The sequence below is a fragment of the Onthophagus taurus genome, unplaced genomic scaffold (genome assembly GCF_036711975.1).
Source record: "Onthophagus taurus isolate NC unplaced genomic scaffold, IU_Otau_3.0 ScKx7SY_13, whole genome shotgun sequence".
Classification (NCBI taxonomy): Eukaryota; Metazoa; Arthropoda; class Insecta; order Coleoptera; family Scarabaeidae; genus Onthophagus; species Onthophagus taurus.
Window position 1 is genome coordinate 469,928 of NW_027248938.1, and position 22,289 is coordinate 492,216.

At 35.7% G+C, this 22,289-nt stretch overlaps 1 protein-coding gene across 1 annotated transcript; it reads left to right on the forward strand.

The window, feature by feature from the left end:
- The first annotated feature begins 17,656 nt into the window (after positions 1-17,656).
- On the forward strand, positions 17,657-18,721 carry LOC111421255 (uncharacterized). The gene has a single exon (XM_071200763.1). It carries the CDS (start codon positions 17,657-17,659, stop codon positions 18,719-18,721), a length of 1,065 nt encoding a protein of 354 aa, XP_071056864.1.
- Positions 18,722-22,289: the final 3,568 nt, after the last annotated feature.

Sequence of the window (22,289 nt, forward strand, 5' to 3'; positions counted from 1 at the left end):
AATAAACAAAGAAGTGTTGTTTTTTTTCAACACTCTTGTAATTTCCACATTCTTGAAAAATTCTCCGCATTGATGCATCTGGGAGCAAAAAGGCTACAGACCATTGTGTTAAGGGCACAATTTGCTACAACTTTTGTGGTAATAGTTCTTCTGTATTCTGCTCCGGATACCGTTTTTTTTCAACACTATTGTAATTTGCACATTTTTCAAAAATTCTTCACATTGATGCATCTGGGAGCAAAAAAGTTACAGACCATTGTGTTAAGGGCACAATTTGCTACAACTTTTGTGGTAAAAGTTCTTCTGTATTCTGCTCCGGATACCGTTTTTTTTCAACACTCTTGTAATTTCCACACTTTTGAAAAATTCTCCACATTGATGCATCTGGGAGCAAAAAGGCTACAGACCATTGTGTTAAGGGCACAATTTGCTACAACTTTTGTGGTAAAAGTTCTTCTGTATTCTGCTCCGGATACCGTTTTTTTTCAACACTCTTGTAATTTCCACACTTTTGAAAAATTCTCCACATTGATGCATCTGGGAGCAAAAAGGCTACAGACCATTGTGTTAAGGGCACAATTTGCTACAACTTTTGTGGTAAAAGTTCTTCTGTATTCTGCTCCGGATACCGTTTTTTTTCAACACTCTTGTAATTTCCACACTTTTGAAAAATTCTCCACATTGATGCATCTGGGAGCAAAAAGGCTACAGACCGTTGTGTTAAGGGCACAATTTGCTACAACTTTTGTGGTAAAAGTTCTTCTGTATTCTGCTCCGGATACCGTTTTTTTTCAACACTCTTGTAATTTCCACATTCTTGAAAAAATCTCCACATTGATGCATCTGGGAGCAAAAAAGTTACAGACCATTGTGTTAAGGGCACAATTTGCTACAACTTTTGTAATAAAAGTTTTTCTGTATTCTGCTCCGGATACCGTTTTTTTCAACACTCTTGTAATTTGCACATTTTTCAAAAATTCTCCACATTGATGCATCTGGGAGCAAAAAGGCTACAGACCATTGTGTTAAGCACAATTTGCTACAACTTTTGTAGTAAAAGTTTTTCTGTATTCTGCTCCGGATACCGTTTTTTTTCAACACTCTTGTAATTTGCACATTTTTCAAAAATTCTCCGCATTGATGCATCTGGGAGCAAAAAGGCTACAGACCATTGTGTTAAGGGCACAATTTGCTACAACTTTTGTAATAAAAGTTTTTCTGTATTCTGCTCCGGATACCGTTTTTTTTCAACACTCTTGTAATTTCCACATTCTTGAAAAAATCTCCACATTGATGCATCTGGGAGTAAAAAAGTTACAGACCATTGTGTTAAGGGCACAATTTGCTACAACTTTTGTAATAAAAGTTCTTCTGTATTCTGCTCCGGATACCGTTTTTTTTCAACACTCTTGTAATTTCCACACTTTTGAAAAATTCTCCACATCGATGCATCTGGGAGCAAAAAGGCTACAGACCATTGTGTTAAGGGCACCATTTGCTACAACTTTTGTGGTAAAAGTTTTTCTGTACTCTGCTCCGGATACCGTTTTTTTCAACACTCTTGTAATTTGCATATTTTTCAAAAATTCTCCGCATTGATGCATCTGGGAGCAAAAAGGCTACAGACCATTGTTTTAAGGGCACAATTTGCTACAACTTTTATAGTAAAAGTTCTTCTGTATTCTGCTCCGGATACCGTTTTTTTTCAACACTCTTGTAATTTCCACACTTTTGAAAAACTCTCCACATTGATGCATCTGGGAGCAAAAAAGTTACAGACCATTGTGTTAAGGGCACAATTTGCTACAACTTTTGTGGTAAAAGTTCTTCTGTATTCTGCTTGGGATACCGTTTCTTTTCAACACTCTTGTAATTTCCACACTTTTGAAAAATTCTCCACATTTATGCATCTGGGAGCAAAAAGGCTACAGACCATTGTGTTAAGGGCACAATTTGCAACAACTTTTGTGGTAAAAGTTCTTCTGTATTCTGCTCCGGATACCGTTTTTTTTCAACACTCTTGTAATTTAAACATTCTTGAAAAAATCTCCACATTGATGCATCTGGGAGCAAAAAGGCTACAGACCATTGTGTAAAGGGCACAATTTGCTACAACTTTTGTGGTAAAAGTTCTTCTGTATTCTGCTTGGGATACCGTTTTTTTTCAACACTCTTGTAATTTCCACACTTTTAAAAAATTCTCCACGTTGATGCATCTGGGAGCAAAAAAGTTACAGACCATTGTGTTAAGGGCACAATTTGCTACAACTTTTGTAATAAAAGTTTTTCTGTATTCTGCTCCGGATACCGTTTTTTTCAACACTCTTGTAATTTGCACATTTTTCAAAAATTCTCCACATTGATGCATCTGGGAGCAAAAAGGCTACAGACCATTGTGTTAAGCACAATTTGCTACAACTTTTGTAGTAAAAGTTTTTCTGTATTCTGCTCCGGATACCGTTTTTTTTCAACACACTTGTAATTTGCACATTTTTCAAAAATTCTCCGCATTGATGCATCTGGGAGCAAAAAGGCTACAGACCATTGTGTTAAGGGCACAATTTGCTACAACTTTTGTAATAAAAGTTTTTCTGTATTCTGCTCCGGATACCGTTTTTTTTCAACACTCTTGTAATTTCCACATTCTTGAAAAAATCTCCACATTGATGCATCTGGGAGTAAAAAAGTTACAGACCATTGTGTTAAGGGCACAATTTGCTACAACTTTTGTGGTAAAAGTTCTTCTGTATTCTGCTTGGGATACCGTTTTTTTTCAACACTCTTGTAATTTCCACACTTTTGAAAAATTCTCCACATTGATGCATCTGGGAGCAAAAAGGCTACAGACCATTGTGTTAAGGGCACAATTTGCTACAACTTTTGTAATAAAGGTTTTTCTGTATTCTGCTCCGGATACCGTTTTTTTTCAACACTCTTGTAATTTCCACATTCTTGAAAAAATCTCCACATTGATGCATCTGGGAGCAAAAAGGCTACAGACCATTGTGTTAAGGGCACAATTTGCTACAACTTTTGTGGTAAAAGTTTTTCTGTACTCTGCTCCGGATACCGTTTTTTTTCAACACTCTTGTAATTTGCATATTTTTCAAAAATTCTCCGCATTGATGCATCTGGGAGCAAAAAGTTACAGACTATTGTGTTAAGGGCACAATTTGCTATAACTTTTGTGGTAAAAGTTCTTCTGTATTCTGCTCCGGATACCGTTTTTTTTCAACACTCTTGTAATTTCCACACTTTTGAAAAATTCTCCACATTGATGCATCTGGGAGCAAAAAGGCTACAGACCATTGTGTTAAGGGCACAATTTGCTACAACTTTTGTAATAAAAGTTTTTCTGTATTCTGCTCCGGATACCGTTTTTTTTCAACACTCTTGTAATTTCCACATTCTTGAAAAAATCTCCACATTGATGCATCTGGGAGCAAAAAGGCTACAGACCATTGTGTTAAGGGCACAATTTGCTACAACTTTTGTGGTAAAAGTTCTTCTGTATTCTGCTCCGTATACCGTTTTTTTTCAACACTCTTGTAATTTCCACACTTTTGAAAAATTCTCCACATTGATGCATCTGGGAGCAAAAAGGCTACAGACCATTGTGTTAAGGGCACAATTTGCAACAACTTTTGTGGTAAAAGTTCTTCTGTATTCTGCTCCGGATACCGTTTTTTTTCAACGCTCTTGTAATTTCCACATTCTTGAAAAAATCTCCACATTGATGCATCTGGGAGCAAAAAAGTTACAGACCATTGTGTTAAGGGCACAATTTGCTACAACTTTTGTGGTAAAAGTTCTTCTGTATTCTGCTCCGGATACCGTTTTTTTTCAACACTCTTGTAATTTCCACACTTTTGAAAAATTCTCCACATTGATGCATCTGGGAGCAAAAAGGCTACAGACCATTGTGTTAAGGGCACAATTTGCAACAACTTTTGTGGTAAAAGTTCTTCTGTATTCTGCTCCGGATACCGTTTTTTTTCAACACTCTTGTAATTTCCACACTTTTGAAAAATTCTCCACATTGATGCATCTGGGAGCAAAAAGGCTACAGACCATTGTGTTAAGGGCACAATTTGCAACAACTTTTGTGGTAAAAGTTCTTCTGTATTCTGCTCCGGATACCGTTTTTTTTCAACACTCTTGTACTTTCCACATTCTTGAAAAAATCTGCACATTGATGCATCTGGGAGCAAAAAAGTTACAGACCATTGTGTTAAGGGCACAATTTGCTACAACTTTTGTGGTAAAAGTTCTTCTGTATTCTGCTCCGGATACCGTTTTTTTTCAACACTCTTGTAATTTCCACACTTTTGAAAAATTCTCCACATTGATGCATCTGGGAGCAAAAAGGCTACAGACCATTGTGTTAAGGGCACAATTTGCAACAACTTTTGTGGTAAAAGTTCTTCTGTATTCTGCTCCGGATACCGTTTTTTTTCAACACTCTTGTAATTTCCACACTTTTGAAAAATTCTCCACATTGATGCATCTGGGAGCAAAAAGGCTACAGACCATTGTGTTAAGGGCACAATTTGCAACAACTTTTGTGGTAAAAGTTCTTCTGTATTCTGCTCCGGATACCGTTTTTTTTCAACACTCTTGTAATTTCCACATTCTTGAAAAAATCTGCACATTGATGCATCTGGGAGCAAAAAAGTTACAGACCATTGTGTTAAGGGCACAATTTGCTACAACTTTTGTGGTAAAAGTTCTTCTGTATTCTGCTCCGGATACCGTTTTTTTTCAACACTCTTGTAATTTCCACACTTTTGAAAAATTCTCCACATTGATGCATCTGGGAGCAAAAAGGCTACAGACCATTGTGTTAAGGGCACAATTTGCAACAACTTTTGTGGTAAAAGTTCTTCTGTATTCTGCTCCGGATACCGTTTTTTTTCAACACTCTTGTAATTTCCACACTTTTGAAAAATTCTCCACATTGATGCATCTGGGAGCAAAAAGGCTACAGACCATTGTGTTAAGGGCACAATTTGCAACAACTTTTGTGGTAAAAGTTCTTCTGTATTCTGCTCCGGATACCGTTTTTTTTCAACACTCTTGTAATTTCCACATTCTTGAAAAAATCTGCACATTGATGCATCTGGGAGCAAAAAAGTTACAGACCATTGTGTTAAGGGCACAATTTGCTACAACTTTTGTGGTAAAAGTTCTTCTGTATTCTGCTCCGGATACCGTTTTTTTTCAACACTCTTGTAATTTCCACACTTTTGAAAAATTCTCCACATTGATGCATCTGGGAGCAAAAAGGCTACAGACCATTGTGTTAAGGGCACAATTTGCAACAACTTTTGTGGTAAAAGTTCTTCTGTATTCTGCTCCGGATACCGTTTTTTTTCAACACTCTTGTAATTTCCACACTTTTGAAAAATTCTCCACATTGATGCATCTGGGAGCAAAAAGGCTACAGACCATTGTGTTAAGGGCACAATTTGCAACAACTTTTGTGGTAAAAGTTCTTCTGTATTCTGCTCCGGATACCGTTTTTTTTCAACACTCTTGTAATTTCCACATTCTTGAAAAAATCTGCACATTGATGCATCTGGGAGCAAAAAAGTTACAGACCATTGTGTTAAGGGCACAATTTGCTACAACTTTTGTGGTAAAAGTTCTTCTGTATTCTGCTCCGGATACCGTTTTTTTTCAACACTCTTGTAATTTCCACACTTTTGAAAAATTCTCCACATTGATGCATCTGGGAGCAAAAAGGCTACAGACCATTGTGTTAAGGGCACAATTTGCAACAACTTTTGTGGTAAAAGTTCTTCTGTATTCTGCTCCGGATACCGTTTTTTTTCAACACTCTTGTAATTTCCACACTTTTGAAAAATTCTCCACATTGATGCATCTGGGTGTAACGGTTCCGTTCGAGGTTATTGAATTTCCTTGTGATTTGTCTGTAATTGTTAGAAGTCGGGGAATTATATACCATTTTGTTTATTTACCTTGTTATAATTTTTGTTTTTTTGTTACAGCAAGCCGAACTTGGAAACACTTGAAAATCCTTTCCTTTTCATCACTTTTCTTAAATCCTTTCCTTTCGCTCATTTTAAACGCCTTTTTCTTTTTCATTACCTTCATTACAATCACACAATAAATCTTAACCTTAAAACTTTTCTTTTTCTCTTCTTCATTACTATCATGAATTTTGTTTACATTTTTAAGTTCGGACTGTCAATAATAGAGGGAGGGAGTGATTTTGAATTCTTGGCACCGCGCGATTTTATAACGAGTTTTTTGGTTAAAATCTTGGGAAATGAATACCCGTGCGCGATTTTACTCTTCCTCTTTTGAAACCAGCCTTTGTAGTGTTTGGATGGTTAACAAGAATTTTAAGTCGACATTTTGGTATAATTCTGTGTAGAATTTTGGATCGATTTATATCCGTATTTATCGGGATCTGAGTTAATTAATCCTTTAATTTTTCGTTTGGAAATTATTCAACGATTACGGTTTCACCGGATTTATTGCACATTTTTACAAAGACTATTCATTTTGCTGGTTAAAACCTCATACCACCTTGAGGTAGGTTTTTCTTTTTACATTTTCTCTAATTTTAGTTTAATACTAACTTAAACCTAAATTCATTTAAACTCCTTTCACACTACATAAAATCATCCAACCCTACATTCTTGCCTAATTATCTATTTACATTTTTCTTTCTTTTCTTTTACCCCCCTAGTTATTCGGGATTTTTTTTCCTTGAACAATCTCCGTTATTTTATTTACTACTTATATACTTTATATTTTGTTTTACCATATTTTTTTTCCCTTAATAAATTTGTTTTTATATGGTATATGATTTCGCGATTTCTTTGTGTTTTGTTATATGTTGGTGTTGTCGAACCTTTTCCCTTCCAGCCCTCTTCGCAGTTAGAGCGATCTGTAACTGAAACTGCGTGGCGCCTTATAAATTCAAACCCACCCCATCTTCACTGGGAAGCCGAGGTGTTGCAGATCTGTATTTTTTAAAAGGGGTTCGATTGTGTTGTTGTCGTTTTGTTGAAAAGCCGCCACAAATTTTTGGCGCCCAACGTGGGGCGCGATATTGTTTTGGAGGGCCATATTGTTTTGGAGGGCCATATTGTTTTGGAGGGCCATATTGTTTTGGAGGGCCATTTTGTTTTGGAGGGCCATATTGTTTTAAAAGTCCCCTATTGTTTTGGAGACCCATATCGTTTTGGGAGCCCTTGTTGTATTGTCTTGGAAGTTCTTAATTTTATCGGAACCCTTATTTGTATCGAGGACACAAAGTGACTTCGGTTTGTGTCTTAATTCCATTCCAATTATTTCGACTCTTCGGTTCCCTGTTTTCGATTTGACCAATCTCTTCTCGGGTTCAGGAGAGATCAACCCTTTTAGGATGGCTCTTAAAGTCACGATTAATTACCTTTCTAAGGAAGAATTGAGTTATGAATTTACTGTCCGAGGTTTGGATCCCTCTAGTGTCGATGAGATGCGTAGGTTGTTTGCTTCTTTACTACAGAAGGAGAAACTTAACCCTGATTTGGTCAACGATTACCCAGATAACCCTTACACAGAAGAGGAAGATTTGTTAGCGGTTAGGGACAAGCTGGCCGAAATTACCACATTGTTAGATGATTTTCGATCTAAGAATGTTAAGAAGGTTGAAACTAAGATTTGGCATGTTTTGGGGCGAATAAGGCGTATGAGTGAATTATGTGAGGATCGTGCCGTTGTTCTCCGTGAGGCTTTGTCTTTGAAGGATAGGTTAACGAAGGCCATTGCTTCCGTTTCTAGGCCAATTGAGTTAGAAGCCCTTGAAAGATCCCTGAACGTATCTTTAGGCGGGGGCGCTGCTTCGTCTACCCCTGTAACAACTAGTCCTCCACCCTTGATGTCTTCTAAGGCTATTCCCGTACATAAATGGGGCCTTAAATTTTCCGGAAGGACGGGTATTTCGGTGGGAGCGTTTTTAGAGCGAGTACATGAATTGTCCGCAGCTCGAGGTGTTTCTCTTCGAGAAGTTTTTGTGTCGGCTCTTGATTTATTTGAGGGTCCCGCCTTACTTTGGTATCGTTCTGTCAGGGATGAAGTTAGCTCGTGGGGAGAATTAGAGGTGTTATTGAGGGGTGAATTTTTACCTTCCGACTACAACGAACAACTGTTGGATGAGATACGACACAGAACCCAGGGTGAGCGAGAGCCTATTGCAATCTACGTCGCCAATATGTTAGGTTTATTCGGTAGACTCACTTGTCCACTTTCCGAGGAGGCGAAGGTTAAACTTATCCGTAAGAACCTCTTACCTTATTTTCAAACCCAACTAGCTCTTCACACTATTGATACGGTTTCTGATTTGAAGGTCAAGTGTAAGCAGTTAGAGGAGTCTAGGCGCGCGGTAAAGGAATTTCAGCCCCCTAAAATTCGCAATAAGACTTTGGAACCCGAATTAGCTTATTTAGGTTGCTTGAGCTACCCCCAAACTTCAGATTTTTCTGCGGTTGAGTCAAGTCCTGTTAAGTGCTTCAATTGTGGAGTTTTGGGTCACATGGCTCGTGGTTGTCCTAGTCCCAAGAGACTGCATTGTTTTAAGTGTGGAAATGAGGGTTTTACTACAAAAAATTGTCCTAAATGTCCCCATGGTAATAGGAGGTCTTCGGGAAATGCCAATCGTCGTCACTAGGTCGCCGGCTAATTGACATTGAAGACGAAAAACCGGCTGATAGGATTTCTTCCGTGTTGGAGTTCGTTTTAGATAGTTGTAAGAAGGATGAAAGGCCTTATCTGAAAATATCGATATTAGGTAGAGAGTTACTAGGTTTGTTGGACACTGGTGCCTCTAGAACTATATTAGGAGGTGTGGGATGGAAAGTCGTGTCCGATTTAGGATTTCATTGTCGTCGCGTTAGTTCTTCGGTCAGAATAGCTAATGGACAATTGGTTGAGAGTTTGGGTGTGGTTACGGTTCCGGTTACTTTGAGGGACAGAATTACCCTTATTGACATGTTGGTGATACCTACACTTCCCCAAACCCTTATTTTGGGTGTTGATTTTTTCAAGTCCGTTGGAGTAGTGCCTGACCTTAGAAATGACTCTTGGAACTTCGCGTACGAGACTGTTTTCGAGATAGATTCTCTTGATGATGATTTGTCCCCTTCTAATAAGCAACTTTTGGAAACCATGGTTAACTCTTTTAAAGCTAAAATGGGTGACGGTTTAGGGTGTACTCACTTGGTGAGTCACGTAATTAGAACTTCAGCTGATCCCATTAAACAACGCTATTACCCCGTTTCTCCAGTCATGCAGCAGCACATTAATAAAGAACTTGATATCATGTTAGAGCAGGGCGTTGTCGAACCCTCATCGAGTGCTTGGTCTTCCCCAATCCTGTTAGTGCGAAAGAAAGATAACACATATCGGTTCTGTGTTGATTATCGTCGTCTGAATGCGGTGTCGGAACGTGATAGTTATCCGCTCCCGTATATTTCCGCAACTCTCGATAAACTCAGGAACGCAAAGTTTTTGTCTTCCCTGGACATTAAGTCCGCTTTTTGGCAAGTCCCCATGGAGAATGCTTCTAAGGCTTTTACTGCTTTTACGGTGCCCGGTAGAGGGCTATATCAATTTACACGTATGCCTTTTGGCTTGCACAATTCTCCTGCCACGTGGCAGAGGCTTGTTGATAGGGTCCTGGGTCCTGAGTTGGAACCTAATGTGTTCGTTTATTTGGACGATGTTGTCATTGTTACCGATACCTTCGAAAAACATCTTGAGGTTCTGTCGAGTGTATTTGAGAGGTTGCTCGCTGCTGGATTGAAGGTCAGCTGGGAGAAATGTAAGTTGTGCAGATCTGAATTGCGTTACCTTGGCTATGTCGTTGATAAATACGGACTTCATGTAGACCCTGAAAAGGTTAACGCCATGCTTAAGATTCCTGTTCCTAAGTGTCAGAAAGATGTTAGACGTATACTTGGTACCTTTTCATGGTATAGACGTTTTATTCCCGAGTTCGCGACTTTGATTTCTCCGATTACGAACCTGCTGAAAAAGAATAAGCCAGTTGAATGGACGGATGAATGTGAAAGATCTTTTAGAATCATTAAGGAAAAGCTTGTATCTGCTCCAATCTTGCGATGTCCTGATTATTCGCTACCTTTTGAGTTGCACACGGATGCCTCTGGTGTTGGTTTGGGTGCCGTGTTGTTGCAACCTGGTGAGGATGGTGAACAAGTGGTGGTATACTTGAGTAGGTCATTAAGTCCGGCCGAACGTAACTACTCGGCCACAGAACGCGAGTGTTTGGCAGTGATTTGGGCTGCGGAAAAGCTGAAACCTTATCTTGAGGGAGTCCCGTTCACGGTGGTTACTGATCATTATTCTCTCCTTTGGCTTTTAAAGTTGAAAGTTCCTACTGGGCGTATCGCGAGATGGGCAATTAGATTGCAACAATTCGACTTTGTCATTAAACATCGTAAAGGCTGTGAGAACGTTGTGCCTGACTTACTTTCGAGATCGTTCGAGGTCGTCGATTCGATCCAAGAGAGGACCGAATTGAAATTCTCTGATACTTCTGACGCGTGGTATAGAAGGCTGAAAGAAAGAGTTCTGAATTTTCCCGCTAAACACCCCTTATTTAGAGTAGAGAATGGCGAGGTTTATAAGTATGTAGTGTCATCTGTTCTGGGACGAAATTCCGAACCTTGGAAAAGGGTTGTCCCAAGAGATTTTCGTAAAGAGATTTTAGCTCTTTCTCATGACTCTCAAACCGCTGGTCATATGGGTGTTTTCAAGACTCTTGGTAGAATTTCTGAGCTCTATATATGGCCTAAAATGAAGGCAGACGTGGTAAGGTATATCTCTGGATGTAGGTTGTGCGCTTCTTATAGGATTCCGAATGTTAAACCAGCTGGTAAGTTCGTTCGTACCCCAGATAGTGATAGACCTTGGCAACTTATATCAATTGACCTTGTTGGCCCTCTTCCTCGTTCGAGAAAAGGTAATCAATTTATCTTCGTAATATCCGATTACTTCAGTAAATTTGTACTTGCTTATCCCATAAGAACTGCTACCGCAGATAAGATTTCGCAGATACTTGAGACGGAAGTCTTTCTTAAATTTGGAGTTCCTAAAACCCTTATTTGTGACAATGGTCCTCAATTTAGATCCCGGAAATTGAACTTACTAACTCAACAGTATGGTGTTTCTGTTAGGTTTAACGCCAATTATCACCCTCAGGCTAACCCTGTAGAGCGAGTGAATCGTACGCTTAAAAGAATTTTGTCCTTGTATTGCAAAGACGATCAACGTAAATGGGATGTGAGTGTTCCTAAAATAACTTGCGCGATTAATTCCGCTCGTCACGAGGTTACGAAATTAACACCTCATTTCGTATGTACGGGTCGAGAGTTGGTGTTGAATGGGAAACAGTATGATAAAGTCATGAGTGATGGTGAGTGGAGCTTAGATAACGAAGATCTGTCGAAGGTATTTGCTGATGTTAGGAAACGCATTGCACAGGCGTCTGGTGTGAATGAGAGGCGGTATAATTTGAGGAGGAGAAGCGATAAGTTTATGGTTGGCCAAAAGGTTTGGAAGAGAAACTTTGTATTGTCTAATGCATCTAAATATTTTTCGGCAAAGCTGGCTCCTAAATTTGTAGGTCCGTATTCTGTTTATAAGGTCTTGTCACCTTGGACTTACGAGTTGAGGGATGGTGAGGGTAATAATGTTGGAACTTGGCACGCTAAGGATTTGAAGCCTTACCTTGTTGACCCGGGTTAGTTGTTCCTTGTTTGATTTGTTGGCTCACCTGGCAGGGGCCTTAGACTACTCCAGAAGACCGGCTGTCTCCGTTTCGTGTACATCTGTTTCTATTTTGGTTCTGTCCATCTTGGGAACTTACGGAGTGTGTTTTGTCCTAATTGGTTGTGATTGTTTGATACAACTAGTTATTTCGTTTAGTGCTATTCCCTTCTATTCCCCCATTTTATTATTTTATTTTTTTGTTTACGGATGTCAGAGGTTGGAGTGATCACTGTGCGACTTATTGATAGTATTCATGGATTTCTATATCTCTGTATTTTCATTTATTATTTTATTATTTTCCCTTCCGACCGAATGTCGAAGACCTGAAGGCTATGGGCACGAGGTGGATCAGGTGGTTGGTTCCATAGTTGCATATACTTATTTTTGGGTTGGATTTTGGTTGTTAGGGTTGCTTGTCTAAAGTTTAAAGTTTACGAGTAAACTTTCTTGTTGTAAGGGGGGAATGTAACGGTTCCGTTTGAGGTTATTGAATTTCTTAGATTTCGTTCTTTAAATCGTTATTTTTCGTACTCATATTCTAATAGTTCGCGCCTTTTTTAGTGGAGTTGTTGCGTGCTTCTTTTTGATTGGTCGGATGAATGCGGAACGTTAAATTTCCGGTCGCGATTTGGGAGGAGATGAGAAAAGGTCGTGGTCTCGAGAAGATCTTGTCTCACTGTCGTTAGTGGTTCAGTTAAATTTTAGAATGGTTTAGTCCTTTTGAAGAATCAATCATTGAGTTTGGTTGTTACTGGGATTGTTCTTCGACCATTTGATGGGATTTGTGGACTTCCGTATCTATTATTAGTCGATAAATTTCGACGTCGCAATTGCGGATATAAAACTGGATCACGTACGTTAACAGCGACGCCATCATCGTTTCAACGAAGGTTATTTTATTGGAGGCGTTTACGGTAGTTTTGGTCCTCCGTGGAATGTCTTAAACGATTATCAACCCACCAATCAACGAGATCATCTTCCCCTTGGTAAAGAATTTTAGTGGAAGAATTTTTAGAACGTCATCTTGAAACTGCGCCATCGAAAGTCGTTTGAAAGTCATTTGAAATCTGTTGATGACAGATTTGGGTCATCCATAACCTCAATATTTTGGTACCTTTGTTATCTGTTTGGAGAAGATTATTCTGAATTGGATTGGAATTGGAACCGTGGGATGCTGTTTGGGCCCGTGGAAGATTAAGGCTAAGTTGTATTTTTTTGTTTTATGTGAACATCAACTTTATTATTTTTTTGTATAAAATCTGAATTTTGATCAGAGAAGTTAGAGTTACTCAACTTCTAAAATCTGATATATTAATTGTTAACTTTTTTTTGTTGTCTTGACAATTCAAAGTATTATTTTTTAATTATTTACATTTTTGTAAGGGTAATTGCATTTGGGGTTATAATTTTTTTATCGTTTATTTTTGATATCCCCTTACTGTTCAAATTGGCCAATCTGAAAAGTTTTCGCGATAATGTTTTTAGTTCATTTATTCTAAATAAAGTTAGGATCGTAATTGTGTAACTTACGATACAGGGGGGTGCTATATTTTCTTTTTTTGTATGCGATTACAGCAACATTTTGGTTAAGTTGTATAAACTTTATTCTTATAATTTGAGAACTTTGTTCCAATTGTCATTACATATTTTTTTATATACCCACGTATATTTACATGTGTATACATGAATGTTTTTCTACGATTACATATAATATAGATATTCTTTCTTCAGTTTCAAATGTGGTTGTTGGTTATTTGTTCTCATTCCTTTCTGTAGCTCTAAGTTCGGACTTGATTAGGGTGTGGTCAAGTACGTTCGTAAAGGTTTTATATAAGTCCGTGGCGCCCATTAACATCTTTGAATATTACTTTAAAATCCACGCCGTCTCCACTGTCTAAAGGCTGGCTGAGGTAAGTAAACCTTTACGTAACCTTGACGTCGTCTGGTGTTTTGTTTGCCCTTTTGCTTGTTTAAAAAGAAGTGCCACACTGTACATACATACAGACATACATACATACATACATACATTATATGTTTCTTTTTTTAAACAAAGTTTGCAAGGTTGATGTTGAAATATAGGTTATTAATTTTAGATGACAAGTGACCTTGGAACATAACCCCCTCTATTTCTTGAAAGGTATATAAATGCGGAACTTGCTATCATTGTTAGTTCATAATAGGTACCATAGTGTAATATTGTGTTTACACCAGACATATTCAAAAGTAAGTATTTTTCCTCTATTTTTCTATATATTTTTCCTATATTTTTTTCTATTCTTCGAATGATTCATAAAAATATATCAATAACTTTTTAATTATTTTTTATAATTATACAGTGTCAGAAAAAAGTCAACATCAACAACAATTTGGAAAAATTAGGCAAAAGAGGGCGACAACATCAGCTGATATAATGAGTTTATCAAAAAAGGGGAGACAATCTCAAATTAATGAGCATCACGACACTATAACAATTCATCAAAGCGATAAGCCTCTATCCATTGACGAGATGGGTCAAAACTTCAATGACTATTCAATCAATGGAGATAATAATATTCAAAGTCCTATTGACGAGTATATTCAGAAAGGGAACAGAGCCCCACTATATTCAGTCGGTGTACTTTTTAAATAAAAGCCACACAAAATGGTTGGCTGTGGGGTTATTAGCCGACCTGCACTTTGAACCAGTAATAAGAATAATGGGTAAAGGTCAGTGTATAACGTTAAAGCAAACCGAGTGGAACAATATGTTGTGTCATAAATCCACAATAACGAATGGTTTCGGAAGTCAAACTTCGTTAAATTTAGCTTTCTCTGGTATTACATTTTCTTGCGATTGGATTGAGAATATTCGAAAAGTTTTAAAATTACAACGAGGTATTGAACATCTACTCCTGGCATATGATTCTGTTCACGAACTATGGAAGATTAGTGATGTGGTTTCTAATCGCTTAGAATTGTTAAGAAATTTGAACTACAAAAGCTATTACGATGAAATTATTAACGCAGTGTCTTTAATGTGTGGTGATGTTAAACAATGTGTAGTATCGGTACTAAATGGTGCTATCTGTGAACAAAGTTGTATAACAAAAGAAATACTGGTTTATGGTATAGATAAGATTATGTGGGACATAGATTTACGTAAATTGTTGTTAACATGAGAAAAGTAAGATTTTGTGAAGAAAATAATAAAACATATCTTATGTATACTTGGTCATACGCGTATACGCAAAGTAGAAAGGGTGATTGGGAGCAAGCTTATTTAGATAATGTTAGATTTAATAATAGAATTAAAATTATGAAAGTAATATTAGAACCGTATTTAGGTCTATATCATCGAAATAAAGTGTATGATGAACGATTTAAACATAGTATTTAAACAGTAAGATTAGTCATTTATCATCGATATGTAAGTAATTGGAAATAAATATGTGTTATTGAATTTAAAATTTTAGTTTCATTACAGATATCCAACCGTGCAGAGTTAGTTAAAAACCCTGTTTAATATATATAATGCGTTGTAGAGATCAATCGAAGTATAGTAGTACTCGAACAGTGAAGCGATCTGGTCGTGGAATTCTAAATAAGTTAATTGATAAATTACCTATTGAATTACATCTTCCCGGATACAATTTTTGTGGTCCCGGAACAAAATTTAAAAAAAGATTAGCAAGAGGTGATAGTGGTGTGAATAAATTAGATGAAGCGTGTAAAAAACACGATATAGCTTATACAGATAGTGTAAACATTTCAAACAGACACATAGCAGATAAGGAGTTATACGAGACAGCGAAGAGTCGAATTGTAAGTAAAGACGCGAGCATTGGTGAAAAATTAGCGTCTTCAACAGTGGCCGCGGCTATGAAAGTAAAAACCGCACTAGGAATGGGTATCCGTCGACGAAGATTAAAATCAAGACCTTTGAAGCGCAGAAAACGTGGTGGGGTATTAACCTTTCGAAACGCAATTAAATTAGCTCGTCGTGCAATCGGTACTACCGGATCAAAAAATATTTTACAAAATGTGAATGCCGCATATAACATTTTAAAGAATGCTCGTGGTAGAATAAATCCACCTCGAGGAAGAGTAATTAGAATTCCTAAAAGTGGTAGTTTTTTACCTTTGATACCCTTGTTTGCAGCTTTAGGTGCATTAGGATCTTTAGGTGGTGTTATAGGTGGTATAGCTAAAACAATTAATAATGCAAAGAATGCCAGGGAGAAACTGGAAGAGGAAAAACGTCATAATCGTGCGATCGAGGCGAAATCGATAGACGGAGGGTTATATATAAAACCGTATAAGAAAGGATGTGGGTTATTTTTAGGGAATGTGTCAAAAAACTGATTAAATTGCCTCGGCGACCGTTAACTAATATTGATTTAGAGAAATATGCATGTTTATTAAAGATACCATATTTTCGAGGAGTTTATATGCGAAACGTCGCCTCCCACACGGCGTAAAATAAGAAAATGTGAAAGTGGGGTTGTTAATTTAGATGATATGGAAGGTGATGGTACTCATTGGGTGGCATACAAAAAGAAAGGTAAAATCGTGTCATACTTCGATAGCTATGGAGATTTGAAACCCCCACATGAAATTGAAACTTATTTATTGTCGGATTCGCCTGCTAACATTATATCTTACAATTATAAGAACTTTCAAAAAGATTGGGAAGTAAATTGCGGGCATTTGTGCTTAAAATTTCTGTTACATAAAACGATTTGACGAGAAGGTTATTACTTTAGTTTATATACGATGGATGCGCGGACAACAGCATCCTATACGTTTACGTTAACGGGGAAGGCATCAGAATTGTCATGCTATTTTAATCCACCGATTTTTTTAGATCCTTCGCGTGATTATGAGTTAGCTCTTTTAAACTTTGATGCTTTTAATTCAATCCTAAATGTTGATGAGAGTAACAATGAATTGAATTATAGTCATCAAATGCATAATGCTGTATGGACGGACAAAATTGTAATACCTGTAGGAACTTATGACATTGATGATATTGCAGAGTACGTTCGAAAACAAGTTGACATACGAATCATACGAAGCATGATCATACCTGCAAACATAGAAGATGTATCAGATTTTATTGCAAATGTCAACAAGGTGAATGCTTTACAGATATATTGTAACATAGTTAACGGTTCATACAATAATGGTGAACCCGTGCATGTCTTATACCATTTTTTTCCGAATGTAGCGTCCGGTTTTAAAATAATCGAGACACCGCAACATCCTATATATTTACCGATTACCAAAAATGTAATTAGTACACTAATTGTGCGTGTGATAGATTAAAGCGGAAACTTGGTTGATTTTAGAGGTGAAGAAGTAACGATTCGACTACATTTAAGATCTGTATAACATAAATAATAATAATAACAAATAATAAATAAATAATAATAACTAATAATAATAATAATAATAAATAGCAATAATAATAACAATAATAATAATATGGGTGTAATATATAATCAGAGACAACAAGTGCAAACAAAATACTTTTTAAACAACATTTTTAAAAGAAAGTATAAGAAGAACACAAAAAGTTTACAACTTAACAGTCGACAAAAATCCACTCAAAGGATAACACCTATTAACCGCAACTTTTTAGAGCAGTTAGGATACACAGTATTGTTATAAATGGATATATTGAACGTTACCGATAAAGTCACAGTTGATAATTCTATAGTTAGCTATGAATATCACACACATCAACCTTTCGGTTCTGTCAGTTATGATAACAGTGACGAAATTAGAATAACTATACCTGAAATCGACAATTATACTTTACCTAGCGATAGTTACTTATATATTGAAGGTAGTGTTTTGAAGGTAGGTGCTGATGGTAAAAGACGTTAGTAAAACGGCAAAGTTGGTTAATAACCCAGCAGCTTTTATGTTCAGCGATATCAGATATCTTTTAAACGGTGTTCAAGTCGATTCTGTCAGAAATGTTGGGATTACATCATGCATGAAAGGTTATTTTTCATATAAAAGAAATGATATGGTAAAACTAGAAAATGCTGGGTGGAATATTGAAATAGACGAATCAATCAAAGGTAGAAAAGGTGTTTTAACAGGAACGTCTAATGCTTTAGATGTTAATGGAAAGTTCGGTATTAGCGTACCCCTCAATACATTATTAGGTTTCGCAGAGGATTTTAAGAAAGTTATAATGAACATTCGACAAGAACTGGTACTAATTCGTAATAATGATGATATTGATGTGATCATTCAACCAGATATCGCTAAGGATGAAAAGGTTAAGATTGTGATAGATAGAGTAGTTTGGAGGGTACCACATGTATCAGTTGGACTTCGAGAGCAATTGATGTTAACAAAATTAGCTGGTAAAAATGTTAATATACCTATGCCATTTAGAAGTTGGGAAATTCATGAATATCAATCTTTACCGAAAACTACAAAACAATCTTGGTCCGTTAAGACGGCACCACAGCTGGAAACCCCTCGTTTTATAATAATCGGTTTTCAAACGAATAGAAAAAGTCGGGTAACAGAATCTATGGCTAAATTTGATAATATATCATCAAGTAATTTGACTGTATTTTTAAATGGTGAACGTTATCCATACGATAATATGAATGTTGATTTTGAAAGTAATCATTTTGCTATCTTGTATGATATGTATGCTAGATTTCAACAATTTTATTATTATCAACAAAGTGAACCATTATTATCACCATCTCAATATTCTATCAACGCTCCATTAATTGGAATAGATTGTAGTCATCAACCTGAAGCTCTGCATAGAAGTGGAGTTGAAATAAAAATTGAATTTTCCACGAAAAAGGAGATTCCCGATAATACAACGGCTTACTGTTTGATATTGCATGATAAGGCATTCCAGTACTCACCCTTAACAAAAATTGTGAAGCAATTATTGTAAAAAATATTGTAGTAATATCTACCTACCAGTATTAAGATCTAACTTAAATAATTAGAATACATTAAAAAATAAAGTCCAGAATACGAAGTTAGGGAGATCAGAAGTACAACTGTAGAATCATTAGTATCGGAGACCAAAACGTGGTTCCTCTACCTAAAAGAGATAAATTAAATTAATATCAAATAAAAAACCATGAGTCCAAATTAGTTAAATTAAATGAACAGATCAGTATTGAACGAATTAAAAAGAAATAACTTACGGTTTAACGTTTTAATAGAGATTCCTACGAGTAGCCATGTACTTTGTTCACTGTTTAGATTAAGTTATTGTAATTTTAAGTTCCGTTGTATTGTTAGTAAATTTATTCGTAAACCAGGGTATTTGCCGTTGTTGATTCGTTTAAAGTTGCGTATTTCCTTTGTAATTTAACTTAGCTAGAGAAACCTCAAAAGCGAAAGACATAACCTCAAATGTCAATTTTTCAATGTATTTATTTTCCAAAAGAAAACCTTTTAGTAACTAAAAAGAGAAAGATTAGAATACAAATATCATAAATCAAAAGAAAATTCAATGGTGAAAGCTTAGATTGAAGGGGAAATTGGGTAGTTCGGAGTGAATTTGCCAAATGTCCGAAATGAAGGAGAATTAAAGAAACTCCATTTGCTGGGGTAAAATAAAGTGCGCGAATCAAGAAAGTAGAAAGAAATGTGAGTAAAATGGTCATTTTATGGAAATTTTTGTGAAAGTTTGGAAAATTTGGTTAGTTCCGAATTTAATCAAGAGATGGCGCGAAAATCGAAATTTTTGACCAAATTTGGAAAGTTTGATCGGCGAAGGACCAGTTGCCATGGGAATGAGGAAATTTTCAGAGGGGGAACACCGAGTCTATATAAGAGCGAAGAAAAGTCAGTCTACAGAAGAGTCTACGTAAGTCAGTCGAAGTGGTCAGTTCGTGTATCAAAATTTTTGACATTTAACCTAAAACTACGAAGTATTTAAAAAAAAAAAAAAAAGAAATTAAGAAATTGAAAGAGAAGAAAAGATAATTATCATCAAGAGAAGAAAATTAAAAGAATTTAACTAAGAAATAGTCAAAATAATAACTCAAAATCTACGTACCTGGAAGAAGAAAATTTAATCCCGGAGGAGTTTGAAGAAGAGAAAAAAAAAATAAGGAAATATTCCCGAGAGGAGAAGATCCATCTTCGACGAGCTGAAGGAAAGGTCCATATTGACGAGGTGAAGAAATAAAAGGAACCATCCAAAAAAGAAAGACCAGCCAGAGAGGAATTGGTTGTTTCGAGTTCAATGCGATAAATCGACATCTGAAAACAGGATTAAAGCTAAAAATTTTCGATTTTTTCTTTCTCATTTGATTATTTAAACAAATCACTTACCTTAAATTTAATGATAATTTCACTCATTTTCCACAATTAACAAATTTTTCTGATTGAATTCTGCGGAAACTATTTTTGTTTGTATTCATTCATCTCATAACAGAAAGCGAGGTTATGAATCCAATTTAGTATTTTGACAGTTCGATAACTATATTTGATCTAATAATAGAAACCTCTAAATTACTGAATCATTTTAATTATTTCTGGATAATATTTTAAATTTCAAACATTCATTTACAAACAAAGATAATTGGAGTTTGTGTGTTTCGCTAAGAGAACCGACTAAAATCCCTGAGCGTAAAATAATTTGAGTCTCGTGCTAGGTTAGAATTTAAAGTACATTTTTGTTTGTTATTGTTAATTAAATATTTTTAAATATTTATTTTGTTCTCAAAAAATAAAAAAATTATATAGTTTGTTATCAAAAAATCAAATAATTTTTCTTTATTAACGCTACAAATTGGCACCAAAACGTAAGGCCCACCAAAATCAACACATAAAATTGTCACCCGAACGTGGGGCACAAAAAATTGAAATTATTATAATATGTAATAACATATTTATATAACATATATATATATAAATATTTTTTTTTTATTCATACTTCTCCACATGACCTTGGCCATGATGTCGAGGTCACGCTCCGTAACCTTAACCGTTTCTGGTCCCTTGAAGTCAACACCTCCTCCTGGAACAACCAAGGTCAAGGTCACGCGGGGAAAAAGTATGTATAAAATACGATCATTTATATGCTTTTGTTAGTAGTTCGATAGTTTAGCTGTAGAAAAGATGGGTAGAAAGGATTTCATAATATTGGATATTCAAGGATTTAAGATAAGTGATCACGAGTTTGTACCGAAAGAATTGGCATCGTACGATAATGAAAATTGTGTGAGTCATTTTATATTCGAACCAAGTTGTAGTTTTTCTTCTATACCACCAAAGTATAGAAATACATCAAATTGGTTAATGTCCAACCATCATTGTATTGATTGGCGTGAAGGTTTTACTCCGATATCACATTTCGATGATATAGTGAAGTTTTTATGTCGATACATCGATACTGTATATGTAAAAGGTGATGAAAAGGCATGCTTTCTGGGAAATATTTTAGAAAGAAAGATTACAATAATAGGGGAAAATGATTGTAAATTAGAATTAAAAGTTCCGATGTGTACCTTTCATAAAAAAAGTCCTAGTATGTGCGCTCTTACAAATGTTACATATCTATTCCCAATTGTTACATATACCCATCAGATTAATAATGAAAACACATAAAGGTACGTTTAAATTATTTAAATACCACTTCAGTCAAAACCATCATGGAGTGTATATGGAATATATTAAATAGGATAGGTTTATCATCGTTTCTAATAGAAAAAGTATTTGAAATTATGCGTCGTTATGAAAGGGATGGATGCTTTAATAACATTTCAAAATATGAGCTCGCATATCTACCGATTCATTACTATGCGGAAAAAGTGAAACCATGCCACCTTGCACAAATATGGTTCCAACTACCATCTAGATATCATAAAGAAGATATACTTCTAAGAAAGCTTCCCTGTTTTGAACATTACAATTTAGATATCTGGGCAACTCATATGGATGGACCACCACCTTCAAAAATAGACTGTTCATTATGTAATTTAAATAAGAAATAATAAAGTGTAAATATATGTATGTATACATAAATTAAGTTTTTTTTGTTCATTCAACTGTATATTTAACATATTATTATCATTAATTTATTTATAAAATTTTAATTTGTAAAGATCATTTTATTAAAATAAAAGATCTCATCAAAATAATTTTTTTTATTTTTTACCAAAATTACTTTGCTACCCTTATAAATATGTAATTATAAAATTGAAAAATGAGAAATTATAATCATTTGCGATATAATAATTTATATTCATTAGATTATAATACTGAGTTATTAATCAATTGACTTTAAATTATGAAAAAGGTAACTGTTAAGACTTACAGTATAAATTTCAGATAAGTATCATTAAACTGATCCGTATTTTGGTAAAACTCGTATTGGGTTTTATTAAAATTGCGCTTTTATGAAGGTGAAAGTGAAACCAATATTTGGTTGTAAGCAGGTCTTAATGCAGAGTTATAGTCACTTTAAATTGTCAAAAAGTTAACCTTTAAGAATTACCGTA

Coding starts and splice junctions, on each gene's coding strand:
- LOC111421255 (XM_071200763.1), top strand. CDS start 17,657: ATGGTAAAAGACGTTAGTAAAACGGCAAAGTTGGTTAATAACCCAGCA.